Genomic DNA, 13839 nt, shown 5'->3' on the forward strand with positions numbered 1-13839 from the left:
TTTGTTGGAACAGCTCTTCCCTGCACCAACCATGACAGCATGTCTCTGTTGCATCCACAAGCTGATAGCATACAGAAGGGAAATGAAAAGCAATATAGCTCCTATCAGGCCTAATTTGTCATTTGCCATCCAATAACCTGAATCATTCTTCATCCATATCACTTGCTTCTGTATATGTTCACTCTCTGGCTCTTCTGCTTTATTTCCATCCTCATAGTGCAAAAAAGGGACTGACTTCATTCCCTGGTGTGTTTTCTCTTGGCTTTTATCAGAAGCTAAGAGTTCACAGTGGGATTTTGGCCAAAACTGTGCCATTATTGCATAATTGCCAGAATGTCATCTTGAGAGCGTAGCATGGACACTTTAGAGAAAACACATAATTTAAACAGAAATGCCATTTGGCTGGATTTAGGAGAACTTAGTGGTTGCACATAATTAACCTAGGTGTGTTTTTGGTTGAATCAGGCCACAGTGATGTGGTTATACTCACATTTCACTGTATTGTCTAAAAGAGCAGGTAAATGAAGTAGAGAATTCCATATGAGAATGATATTGAAAAACTCAGAATGTTGTATTTTGTGAACTTTCCTGATCTAAGAGGTTGCCATCTATGAAGGTTTGAAAGGCAGTTCAGATTTCAATAGTGAGCTTCTGAATGTGAAGGCGTGATACATGGCCAGTCCGCAGGAAATTAGGAGCAGCTCTATGAAAAAAATGTTTTCCTTCTGAGAAACTGAAATATCAAAAATTCTAATGTAAAAACAAATTCTAGTTCAAGAATAATACTGGAGGAGACGGGACAGTGTTTTTCAGAATGGTCCTTGGTCACAGCATTTCTGTAATATATGCTGTTGTATCAGCTCAGTGGGAGAGCACAGTGCATTTCACGAGAGAGTTCAGGCAGGAAACGTAGCTCATAAAGAAGAAAAGGCGCTAAAGCATGCGAGCAGCAATTCTCCGGGGTCACTGGCGAAACAAATTTAAATGCTAGTGGTGAGTTCATCTGAAACAAAATTGTTTTTCAGACAAAACAGAGATTAAGCATTCTGTTTTGTGTGTTCTTACCCCAAACGAAGATATTTCATTTGTATTTTCCAAGTGGAAAGTTATAAAATGGAGAAAGCTTCTCCAAATTTATGCAAAGAAAATGCAAATTGGAATTGAAAGATTTTTTTATGTCACTTTTTTTGGTGAAACTTTTTTTTTGAACAAGAAATTTCCTTTCCTCTTTAATCTGAACATATTCTTTCATACCTACAATCTAATGTGTAGGTATTTTTAACATCAAATTATTATGCTTATAATCAGCTTTCATTCATTATTTATTAAAGCAAAATTCTAACAATTGCCCTTATGTAGCTTATTAAAACAGTAGTTTTGGGAAGCAAAGTGCCATGAAGTAAAGCAGTCTTTTAAAAGGTTATGGTAGCAAAATCTTTAATCATTAAGGAATACCCTAAGATTAGAATACGGCTAAAAGTGTGCTTTCCTTTCTTGACCAGTCTGCACAGTGACTGGTTGCATTTTTTATTTGTATCAACATTAGTCAGTGATTCATTAATATGAATTTTATTCGTTTCTATGTAAATTTTATGGTTTTCTTTCTAGCTGCAGGATTTGTTTGACTGTTAGCTTCTTAATCCAAGCAAAAACAGTGGAGTTACTCAGTAAAGCACATTAGCAGTAATATCTACTACGACATTTCAAGCCCAGAGGACCTGAAAACTGAGAATATTGCCAGTACCTCTTTAAAGGATTTGAAATATTCTGTAGACAGAAAACAAGGGTTGAAAGTAATCATAAAGAAAGCGAATTAGAGAGCATTAATCTTTGTACTACGTGTGTAAATCAGAGAGGTCGATGCAATTTTCTTAATGGTTTTAGAAGAATTTTAAGAAGCAAACAGTGAACATTAAGGGCTTTAGATATGGAGTTGGAATCATTAAGACATAGTTTTCTTTTATGAAAAGAAATACTTATCATAAAGGCTCATTTTTTCAGTTTGGTCATGTTAAGGTCATACTATACTGCTATTCATCATTCTTTGTATTGTCGACAGTTACTGTCTGTCCCAATTCATGCAGCATCTAATAATTAACCACCAAACACTGGAGGAAACATTAGAAGGAATGACCTTGCTATAGCCACAATTTTCTGTCTCTTCTGCAATTTTTTGTGGTCTGTGCAAAGGAATTATATCCTCATATGCAGGCAGTTTTAATGGAACTGTGTTGTTTTGAGGTGACATCCCTGTTGTGCCAGAGATAAGTTCAAAAGCTCTCCTCTGTGAAGAAGTGCAGCAGAGCAACAGGAGAGAAGAATCTGTCAGATATGTCCATGTTCAGTCACTGTGAGAACTTGTAGAAAGCAAGAGTCAAATAAATTTAATTGGACAAGTATACGACACATTCCCTCCAGTTGCTGCTGCTTTTGTGCTGAAAAACCCTCAGCATTGTCCCCAGAGGGTCCAACTTGCTCTATTGCTTTACTTCCATCTCCTGCACAAGACTTTATGTGCACTGGCACTTGCTTCTGATGTTCTTGAGTTTGGATATGATAATGAGCTGCAGGCTAGCTTCATGTTTTCCTGATTGTGTTTTTGCTGCACTTTATATATATGGTGAATTTTTTGGAGGTGTCTGTCTTTTCATAAAGAAAGAAGAAAGGATGAAGTCATTACTTCCAACCTCCTTGTCTTTGGCTTGTTAGTAACCAAAGCTATTGGGTGGCTGTGTGTTGTATTCCTTTGGAAATCACCTTCAATAATTGTGTCAATAATTGCAGGTAGTTCTGTATGTTGAGAAGTTTTAGTCTGTAGTTTCAGTGTCTCATTTAAGAAAGGAACTTTTGCAAAATAGACTGTGTGAATTTGCACATTATTTGGTTTCTCCAGGCTCATAGCTGTGTATGCACTTAGCAGTGAACATCTGTGTAGGCCAGAAAGAAAATCTCTGAAGACTTAGATATGGGCCCATTTCTGGGGAATTTTATATATGAACTTCAAGAAATCACTAAATAGCAAACCACTTCCAGTCCAGATAGGGCTAGTAGCTTTTGAGTGTCTCCACACCCTTTCTGCTATGTGATGAGTACCAGCCCTACATCCTTAACCTTCCTTGTCACCACATCCAGTCTGTTTTAGGAGTTTGGCTTTGGTCTCAGTATGGGCACTGATGGAGAAGCTGTTTCTGTGCAAGTTGACTGCTTTTTATTGTGTGTTTTCTCCAGAGTCTCTGCAGGGAGGTCCAGGGCTTTGTGTCCCACCTCTGCATGGTTGCTCTCCGGTGCAGCCTGGAGCACAGGATGGTGCAGTTGGGGCAGGCAGGTGCACTTCTCTCTGTGCTCTCGGTTTGTAGAAAAATTGAAGGCTTCAGTCAGTGTCAGGACAGTTTCCCAGCTCTGACTTAATACCTTATTACTAGTTATCACTTTAGCGTTGACAGCTTGCTCTGTCTGTACAAAGCACAAAAAGAAAAAAAAAAATCCTTGCCCCGAGGACTTTAATATGAAGTGAGAAATGTTCCCTAAGAACAAATGCATTTGATGGACTGCACTGAGTAAATATGCAGACCGAAACTGCCTTGCTTCCCCCAAGCTGGTGTGCTGAGGATAAGGTTCCTTCTCCCAGCACTGCCCAGTCTGGGTAGCACGAGATCTGGAGCATGGAGGAGCATGTCACCCTGTCCATCCTGGAGGACTCGCGGGACCTCTAGTGATACTCTCTGTGCTCCTCCCCAGGAGCTTCCTTTTGCTGCACTCTTTCTGCAGACTGTGGATGAACTGTAAGGGAGAGCACGAGGCTTTTGATAGGAAACCCTTGTCCAGGGCTTGCAGGTGTGGGGAGTCAGAGGAGACTTTGCATGTTACCCATTAATTCCTTTTAAAATCGAGTTAGTCTAGTTATAACATTTGCATCTTTCACAATGTTGACACCAAAAAAACCCTGCCTGCTATGAGGAGGATGTTTATCTCTTGTTCCGGGGCCACTGGGAACAGCTTAGGGGATGGTATCCCCTCAAGAGGAGCCTGCTTTCTGTATGATGTGTTTTGGTTTTTTTTTTTGGCGAGTGGGGCTCTAAGATATGTCCCAATATCTTTTGATATCACTTATGTTTAGAACTGTGATTTTTGTCACCCATTGTTATGCTATAGTGTAAATGGTGCACTCAGCTGGTGGAAAAACTGGTCCAGGATGTGCCTCATGGGAACAGAAGACTTAGATTGTCAATCTTGATGATTAGCCTGTGCTCACTCTGATTTCTAGGTAAATTCAGATTTCTTCACATCTGTCTGAGTGCCCTCATCCCACCTGCAGTGAACATTTAAGTATGTTTAGCAGAACCAGTCAACAGCACCCTCAGTAAAGCTTAAAAAAAAAAAAAAAAAAAACACACAGCAGCAGAGCTCGGAGATGCAAACCCTTTCCGACAGCTCCCACTGTGTTACATGACTCCATCTGAATGCTGCCTCCCAGAGGGTCTGAGCATGGCGACAGACCCTGACAGTCTGAATCAGCCCATACACATTCAGAAGCTGGTTTCTTCTATTACCAGGGGAGTCCAGACAGTATGTAAGGAAAATGCATCTGCTTTCCTATTTCCACAACCTTTTGGGGTGTGCCTTAAGGGCTGGAGATCTGCGAGCCCTGTGCAGTGTTCCTTGTGCTGCAGAGGTCAGACTAAAGTGTAGCAAATGAAGAGATCTGAGCAAGTCAGTGGAAGGAAAATGCTTTTCCTCTCTCTGTTAGAGGAAGTTTCATTAATGAAAAGAGGTGCTAACCTGAACTAGTCTAAATCTAGAACTCCACCCTAAAAGCCAATGAGTTTACTTTGATTTTATGCAAAAGCAGATTTTGACTTGCAATATTTAGGAGCAAAGGAAAAAGATTTCCCTTCCTGTATTGACTAGGTACATTACCCATTGACATGTGGTGGTTGGAAACCAAATGCTGTGCTGAAAAATCAAAGTGTTAAGGCAATGCCAATGGAGGTATTCTCGTCAGAAGAGATGATAGTAGAGAAGAACGGGTCTCTGCAGGGTCTCTGGATCTATGTGCAGCTCTCCCACTCCCTGGGGCCTTTTCACAGTAGCTGGAACAGTCTTCCTTTATTGCTTGTACTTTTGCCAGATTCTTGTGATGCTTGGGCTGGATGGTCCATCCTCGCCTTAGAAAGACATCTTGGGTTTAGAGATAATGCTTCTCATCTTCCATTAGCCTATGGGGCAGTCCAGCTTGAAAAGTGACACTTCTTTTTGGTTGTGAGGGGGAAGGGGCTGGTGGCATTCAGATTTCATTTCCGCTTGCTCCTCCCTCCAGTCTAACTCCTCTTGCTCCCTGCTAATTTACTTATCCAGACATTTCCAGGTGTGGAGAAATGTGCTGTTGATTGTAGGGAAGCCTTGCAGGCTCTTTAAAAGCTTTGGCTGTGCTATATGATTTTTGTAAGCAGTGACTTCAACCCTTCAGCCTGTACATGAGGCTTCCAAGCGGGATGGCCATGTTTCAGAAATCAAGATAACTCCATTCCAGAGGGCCTATTCTGTAGTACCTCTTTGCGCGTGGGACAAACTAACACTGATGATTCTGCTGGCTTTCCCTGCTCATGTTTTCCGCCAGCCATTCTCTTTCCATTTCTATATTTTCTTTCGTTCAACCCTCTAATTCCCTCTCGGGCAAAAATTTTCTTTTTCTTCTTTTTTTTTAATACTTCTTAGAGAATATGTGCAAAGTTGGATACTGACTTTTCACCTTCCTCCCCTCCATAGCAAACAGCAGAACTCCTCCAAATCCAAGTCTGTTTGGGAGCAGAGGACCAGCCAGATTCGGATGCACAATTTCCGAGCCAGCTGTGAGGCACTATACAATGAGCTGGATCCGGAGGAGCGGGTGCGTTATGCTACCACCCTTCACATCCGGCCAGACATGAAGACTCATTTGGATCGGCCTCTGGTGGTCGAGCCAAGGAGTGAAGGGAGGAACAACATCAGCAAGCTGAGTCCAGTGGACGTGCAGGAAGTGGAGCAGACCAAGGTCAGCTCTACGGATGGTGCAGAGGCTCCCCGAAAACACCACCGGCATCGGGAGAAAGACAAATTGGGAGAGCAAGAGAAGGGTGATGTGGCCAAGGATGAGAATGGGGAGTCTGGCACCAACAACAAGGAGGAGCGGCACCGGCAGCACAGGAGCCGCAGCAAGGAGGTGGAAGGGGGCAGTAAGGAAGGGAAAAGTGATCGCAACAGGAGTCAGGAAGGGGGAAAGAGACACCATCGCCGGGGGTCAGTGGAAGAAGGTGTGGAGAAGGAGCACCGCAGGCATCGAACTCATCGTCATTCTGCCGAACGGCAAGGCAAGGAAGGCAACGGGACAATCAACGGGGCTAGGAGCGAGCGGCGTTCCCGACACCGGGGAGGATCGAGGTCTGGGAACCGGGAAGGAGATCCCAGCTCAAAGGGAGAGAACAGCGAAGAGCCTCACAGACGCCACAGGTTCAGGAGCAGAGCGTTGTCGACATATGAGTCAGTGGAGAAGGAAAATGGGGAGAAGGAGGGGGAGGCTGGAGAGAAAGAGCATCGCAATCACCAGGCCAAGTAAGTGAACACAGCGCAACTAGACATGCCACTGTGGCAGCAGACCCCAAATACCTTTCAGAAAGCAATTTATTCACCTCTCTATGGTGTTCCCTGCAGTTCCTTTTAAACTTGCCCCAACCTTGCTCTACAGTATAACCTGTTGTTCCATTTTGTTTAAATCAGTAATGACTGGGCACCTAAAGATGACTTTGGTCTATGCCAGCCCATAGAATAGCTCAAATTTAAAAAAGAAAATAGATTTTTTGATGCAAAAGCCAACAGGCCTGGTAGGACTGTCTGCCCAGTCTCCTATATAATGCACAATAGAGTATTTCACAGCCTCTGAAGGTCATTTGTGTTTGAGTTACATATTTTTAAATGGCATCCAGCCTTGCTTACAGCCCTTTCGGACTTATTTTTTACACTATGAGTCTACAGGCTGTATTTCCAGTTGTCATAGCACACGGCTGCAAAGGAAGTTGCTTCTTCCATAGAAAACAATGATGTATCCTGTTCTGTTTAAATCTCATGTAAGTCAAGTGAGGAAAATAGTACCCATGAAGCATTTAGAATCATTAATAAGGAAAGACTGCCTTTTCAGCTTTGTTATGTTATGTTATGTTTTCAGCTTTGTTAATGTTATAAAGAAATTTCTTTGGGATTCCTTAGCATTGAGCACATGCCACCATGGAAACTATGAGGAGCATTGAGATAATTTTCCTGTCTATATTATCTTCCTTTCAGATGGATTCCATAACACTTTGCATATTGCTTAGACTGATCATATGCACAAGTCCACTTTTCTCTTCACTGAAACATAACCACTGCTAGAGTGGGAAGCAGTAGTTATTCAGCAGCTTACATTAACATTGCAGAGTGGTTTAGGACAGGAAATGCGTATCAGTAAATTTAAATAAACCTGCAGGAGAACATTGAAAAGAATAATGTCTGCCTTCATTCAGAAACTAGCTGATGCTGGAAAGCTAATATCACCGTTGTATAAAAGTGCCACATGGTCCTTACTTATGCACCTCAGTTTTGAGTCTCATTAAATAAAGAGAAGTTACTTCCAGGAGCACAGCTCCTCTTACTGTTGCACTTGGATGCTGGTTCAGAAGGTCTCAGAGCCAAAAGGTCACACGCAATATGACCAGTAAGGTTTCCTGCAGCTTGTGGGTTTTCTGCAAAGGACCTGCATGTAGAAAACAGCCTGTGAAACCTAGTTAGAGCATCTTGCAGCGTCAGGGTGCATGTGTTTTCTTAAACCTGCTGAGGCCATATTTAGTAACTCTGCTTTTGTGTCTCAGGGAGAATCAGTGTGAGATAGAGGCTAGTGGAAGTGTGAGTGTTGTCCCTGTGCACACCCTTCCCAGCACCTATCTGCAAAAAGTGCCGGAGCAGCCTGAAGATGCTGACAACCAGAAGAATGTGACTCGGATGATTCAGCCACCTCTGGACAAAACCACCACTGTGAACATCCCTGTCACTATCACCGCCCCTCCAGGGGAAACCACTGTCATACCAAGTGAGTGCCTTTGTTCCCCTGCTATTCACTGTGAAGCTGCCAGAAAAGAGAGCTATCTTTCTAAAGAGCTGCCCACCACAGTGAGCAATGAGCTCTGCTGGTCACCAGCATCCTTTCAGGAGATGGACATGGGGACCTGGTGTTAATATAGGTTCTAAAGTTTATGCAGCCTGCAGAAATCCAAAATGTGCGGGTCACCTGATGTGTCTCAAACACTGTGTAAGAGATTCCCTGGAGATGGCACACCCAGAGCTTATCCATATATCAGCTGTGGGAGCCCAGACAGTGTAAAAGAGCAAGAGAGACAACAAAGCAGAGTAATCAAGAGCTGTGCAACAAAATAAGCAACAAACCTTCCCCAGCAGACCAGTCAAGACGCTTGCTGTGAGCACAGGACCCAATCTTTTCCCCTGCATTATTGTGTTTGTTTGCTGCAATGCTGTTTGCCCCAGTCGAGCAGAGCTGCACTATGGCTCCTCTGGTGCCCCAAAAGCCTGGGTGGCCACGGACCCTGCAGCAAGGAGCTGGCAGTGGTGGCATTGCATTAGAGCCAGTAGACTGAAGTCAGGCTTCTCTGCTTATTAGCTGACCCCATCATGGAGTGGCAGGTCTTTCGTGGCTATCACAATGTCCATCGTGTGACCTGGGCACTTTGGGATTGTAATTATGGTATAATCTTAGAGCTTCTTACAACCCTCTAATGCATCTCAGTTTCAGAAGATCCACCCTAGCTTGTTCTTTTTGAGGGCTATATACCCTGCCTTGTGTCTATCAGGGTAGATTTAGATTGTTCTGCAGACAGTCCCAAGATCATTCTGCCCATGCTCAGCATCCACCTGGGTACAAGCCTGTTCTGACTTCAAATTTTGTGCCCTCTGTACAGTACAGCACTTCCTTCGAGCAAGTAGACTATGCTAAGTGGGGCCTAGGCACAGCAAGCTGGAGTCCGAGGATACCCAAGCCAGCACTAAACAAGCTATTTTAGGACAGGGATCAGGGTAGCTGCTGCAGCAGGAGGTTCTGACACCCCAGAGCCTCGCTCTACTGCTCTTAGAGAGCATCCAGCACCTGAGTCAGCTTGGGGCTGATCTCCGGCAGTGCAGACATCACCATAGAGAAACCTCAAGAGCTGGGAGTGCTGAGAAGAGGTGGAGCACAGAGTCCAAGAGGTCTCCTCATTAGGAGACTCATTAGGTCACGAGCTGTCAGGACTCTACTTTCTAGGAGGCACAGTCAAGAGCTAGTGGTCTATTCTGTCAGCCACATGAGATTTGTCTGTCTTTTTTTCTTTCTCTTTTTTGGTAATTTTACTATATTGCAATACTGAGTTCATATAAGTCACAATTTATCAGAATCTCTCTTTCCTGGCTGTTTCGTGTATGTCTAGCTTGAGATACAGTAAAGAATTTATTGAACATGTCACACACCATGAAATATCATTTTGTTGCAAAATAGAGAAGTAATAATACTGCCTGTAACACATTATAAGTGAGTGGGGTTTTTGGATTCCAGGTGCTATGAATTAATAGACAAGTTTATATATCTGTCCAAGAAAAGAATTTGCAGCATAAAATGTCTTCCCATTCATATATTAAGCATTATCTTAAGTAAATTATCCTATAAACCCGCTGAAAGTAAAATTATAGTGGAAACTAGAGAATGTATTTCTAACCTTTTGGTACTGAGGTTCAGAACAGCCATTTAAAGGGGATCGTGAAAGTTAACCTAATGTGAGATGGAGCTTGACACATTTATGCAAGGTGAGCTGTGCCAAAACTGAGGTGCAGTATGCAGGCACAGGGCTGAATGGTCCAAGAAGTCTTTTCTAACCCTCTCTTCCTAATGCTGTGAAGTTTAGCCAGTCTTAGCCCCCAAATTATCAAAACTCATCTACAGGTTTGCTCTCCTACCTGTTCCAAAGCCAATCCCACTACTGTTTTACAGGGGAGGACTCAGAACTGTGAGGTTGGTTAGGGTTACTGTCTTTTTTTTTTTTTTCATTGATCACCAGCTGATTTTCTCTCCGTAATTATTTACGATACTTGGCATGGGATTTCAATCTCCAGTTTTGCAGCTCTTGAGTAAATAAGTGTAAGGTTTCTGTGTTTATCTGCACTGGGCATCTTCATTTCCTGGCCATTTCAGATATAGTGCTCATCAGTGCAGTGGTTAAAGAGCAATATAATTGTAGTGTATATCATATGATTGTAAATAGCTGTGATAATAATCAAATGATTGTTCATCACATTTAATCAACATATTCAAAGGCTGCACTTGTCTATCCCAGCTGCATTGTTTCCATATCCAGCTGTTGCAGGCAGCCTGCTGTGTGAAGGGTGCGGATACATTTTTAACTCTCTCATTTCTCTTTCCTTAAATTCACATTACAGTGAACAACGTTGAATTTGAAAGCAAAACAGAGGAGAAGAAAGATGTAGACGACCTGACGAAAAATGGGCCTAAACCAATCTTGCCTTACAGTTCCATGTTTATCTTAAGTCCTACAAATCCGTAAGTCCTCTGACTCTCTAATGCTGCTTATGGGTTACATGTACTTCAAGCATGAGTATTTGGAGAAATAACATTAGCTTGATCTTCATCTCTGTCAGTCAAACACACTGGAAAATTGAATAAATGCGTGTGTAGGTTGCAGACCAGATGCTGCCATTCAGCTGGCCTTTCCTATGGGAATAAATTGCCAGTATAGGGAAAGGAGACCGACTTAGGCAGACTCTTTCTAATTGCCCTGCTGGTGGTTGGATAGGTAATTGTTTGTTCAATTATAGATCAATAATGGAAACATTCCCAATGTGATTCAGAGTATGGGAAAGATATCACTGTGGAAAGCTATTACTAGGAAAAGCCAGCTGATGGGTATTTTTGATGTCAGCAAATTCTTTCAGGTTCCCCAGCTGGATTGTGCTTTTTTCACACTAGTACCCTCACATCACTGAAAACTTTGAACTTCTGGGAAAATGTGAATATTTTTCATTTGCTAAGGTGGAGAGTACAGCTTGTGGGATCTGTTGGGATTATAACATTTCTTCTGCTTCAGGCATCTCTGCCTCATGGGGAGCTTTGTACTCAAAGCCTGTAAATACTGAACGTGTCACTTCGAAGTGCTGCAGGACTAGACAAGTGCAGCAGGAGTTGTAATAATTCTGGCATAAAGGCCTGTGAGTCATTTTAAGTAATAACTTAGGGCAACAGAGATTGTTGGAAACTTCCGCCAACCCAGAGATCTGCTAGTAGCAGATGTGATTGTTTTTCTCTTGTTCCATTAGACTTGTTACAGTTCTTAGCTGTTGTCTTCTGTGGTTGGACTCTGCGTGCTCAGCTGCCTAAGATGGACTTGGACCCGTCCTCCAGCAACCTGATTCAAAAGAACAATGAGTGATTCTAGACCATCTACTATGCAGGGCTGTGAAATCCCAGCTGTCTGTTCAGTCAGTGGAACAAAATAGGGCCCCATTCATGCTGCCTACTCAGAGTATTCATCTTCGACATCAGAACTGCATCTGTGGTAGAAGCTGTGGTCTGGCACCCCTGGATAGTAGGCAGGCTGAATCACTTCCTTAAAAGCCAGTGCCAACTGCGTAATTCAGGCTACAACCCTACGTGCTCCAGGATGATATAGCTATGAGTGTGTGCACAGATGGAATTTATCAGTGGGAAAAGTTGGAGGCTATTTTTCAATGCCAGCAGTAATAGAGGGAAAATGACCCCAAATTACCACTGATCTAATCTCCAAAAGGAAATGAACTGAAGACTCAACATGTGCCCCTTTGTCTCAAGCCCACAAGAGAGACATTTGTGTTTCCTCTTTGTTTTCTCCAGCCACCTGCCAATTAGACCTCGTAATAGTTTAGGATAACTGAGCCAGAAGCCCACAAAGTTTTTCCTTTTCAGAGTGCTGTAATCACATTGTGCAATTTTAAATAAGGCAACATATTATTTCAATTTGTGTAAAACACAGTGAATAGGAGAAGAGAGCATTAGCTGATGGGGTGCACTCACAGTGCAGCAGAAAATAAAGATGAACTTGCTGGCGCAAATAGGAAGCATTTGAATAATGGAGCTTGGACCCTGGCTGGCTGGATAAGGAAACATTAGTTTCTTCCTAATATTTGGTGACTCAAGTCTTCTTGTTTTGGCGTGACCACCAAAAATGAACATTAACTGCAAAATGGCTGCTAAAGACAGCATTGCAGAGGCAGAAAGCTAAATGGCCCCAAGCTCAGAAGGATGAGAGCCAAGGAACAGACTGGGCAGCTAGAGATGCAGCAAGGCTTCTTCATTTTGTAGGTACATGTCTCTTTTCTTCTCTCACTTTGTCTCAGAGTTACGACCTTGTGAGCCTCATAGTCCAGGATTTGGTATGTTGTTCCTATCTCCTCCTTGCCTTTTTCTCCTGCCCCCCTCCTCTGCAAAAAAAACTCTGCCAAAAGACCATTAAAATAAAATAAAAAAGTTTGCTGAAGAGTTGTTATTACACAGGGCCAAAGGGAAATAAGGCAAAGACCAAACTCTGAGTACCAACCACGTTGAGACTCGGTTCCAGTGGGATCCCCTCAGCTCTTACTGCAGGTGCTACTTCTCAGGAAAGCTCTTTCTGTTTTCCTGGGATGTGATTTTTCACCATACCTAAATTACTCCCTTCCAAATCCCACAGGAGATGCATGACCAGGGTACTGCTAGTGGATAAGAGTTCTGAAAAGCATAATCGAAATGTGTTACTTCTAAAGTGCCACCCTTTTAAAACACACACATGCATTTAAAATGGTTTCTCAAGCAACACTGGCAGTTTACAAATGTTCCTGCATCTCATTGCTTGTTATGAATGATGAAGATCTAAAAATAGGGACTTGTTATTTCTCTGATGAATAGAGTTTTGTGTGTGAATTATGGTTACAAATGCTGTTGAAAATGTTGCCTTTCACTTTTATGGATTCGTAGAGCAAGATGATGATTATCCTCTCCTGTCAGATAGACAACTGGAGTTAAGGGAGTCACAAAGCACTGTTCTTTCTGTCATTTCATATCAAACCTGTTTCTCTGGTATTTGTAACTCTCATTCTGCATCCATTGGTAACCTGGAGAAAAGAAGTATGTAAGCAGATGTGAAAAAAGAATTTTAATCTAACTGTTGGATATTTGCTTGGAGAAAATGCTGTGTAGTAACTGAATTACTTCCTCAGCTAACAGAGTTGTTGGTCACTTACACACATAACTTGATCCTCAGACAGAAGGGCTTTATTCGACTGACAAATAGAGTGCAAATGTAGAATTCTCTGTGTTTGCAGTTAAATATTTGTGAACTGTGCTCTGATAAAGAGTTATTTGCTGAAATTTGTGAATGGTTTTGCACTGCTTAGAAATTGAACATTTGTCACTTTTCTTGCGCACAATTTGTGAGCAAAATGATTAGATTAAAGTAATCACACACATTATTGTAAAGTATTTGTGTGGCTTATAAAGAGCAGCTTAGAATAAAGTGCATGCAGAGGTGCCTGGCAGGAGAGAGATTACTAGAAATAATACGTATAGTTACGGAGCCAGTTTCACCTAAGAGTCCCAAAGTACACAGCATACTTCTCAATTTCAAAGGGATTATTTGATTTTAAAAGGATTTCAAAACTAGTTTTGAATCTCACAGGACTTTTGCCTGTGAGTTCAAAGTGAAAAAGGATTGAGAGGCATATAAATATGATTTGTAGAATTGAGTTTCAATGCTCGAAAGCTCT

The 13839-nt window shown here is 42.3% G+C and overlaps 1 protein-coding gene across 5 annotated transcripts in view; it reads left to right on the top strand.

Annotated features, from left to right (window-relative positions):
* Nucleotides 1–13839, top strand: part of CACNA1B (calcium voltage-gated channel subunit alpha1 B) — a 320424-nt gene that overhangs the window by 223185 nt on the left and 83400 nt on the right. For all 5 annotated transcript variants that reach the window (XM_064523641.1, XM_064523637.1, XM_064523638.1 and 2 more), the window contains 3 exons: nucleotides 5767–6588; nucleotides 7878–8095; nucleotides 10486–10606. In XM_064523641.1, coding sequence (XP_064379711.1) covers nucleotides 5767–6588; nucleotides 7878–8095; nucleotides 10486–10606 — 1161 coding nt within the window. The remainder of the gene's footprint in view (nucleotides 1–5766; nucleotides 6589–7877; nucleotides 8096–10485; nucleotides 10607–13839) is intronic.

The sequence above is a fragment of the Dromaius novaehollandiae genome, chromosome 20, assembly GCF_036370855.1.
Source record: "Dromaius novaehollandiae isolate bDroNov1 chromosome 20, bDroNov1.hap1, whole genome shotgun sequence".
NCBI lineage: Eukaryota > Metazoa > Chordata > Aves > Casuariiformes > Dromaiidae > Dromaius > Dromaius novaehollandiae.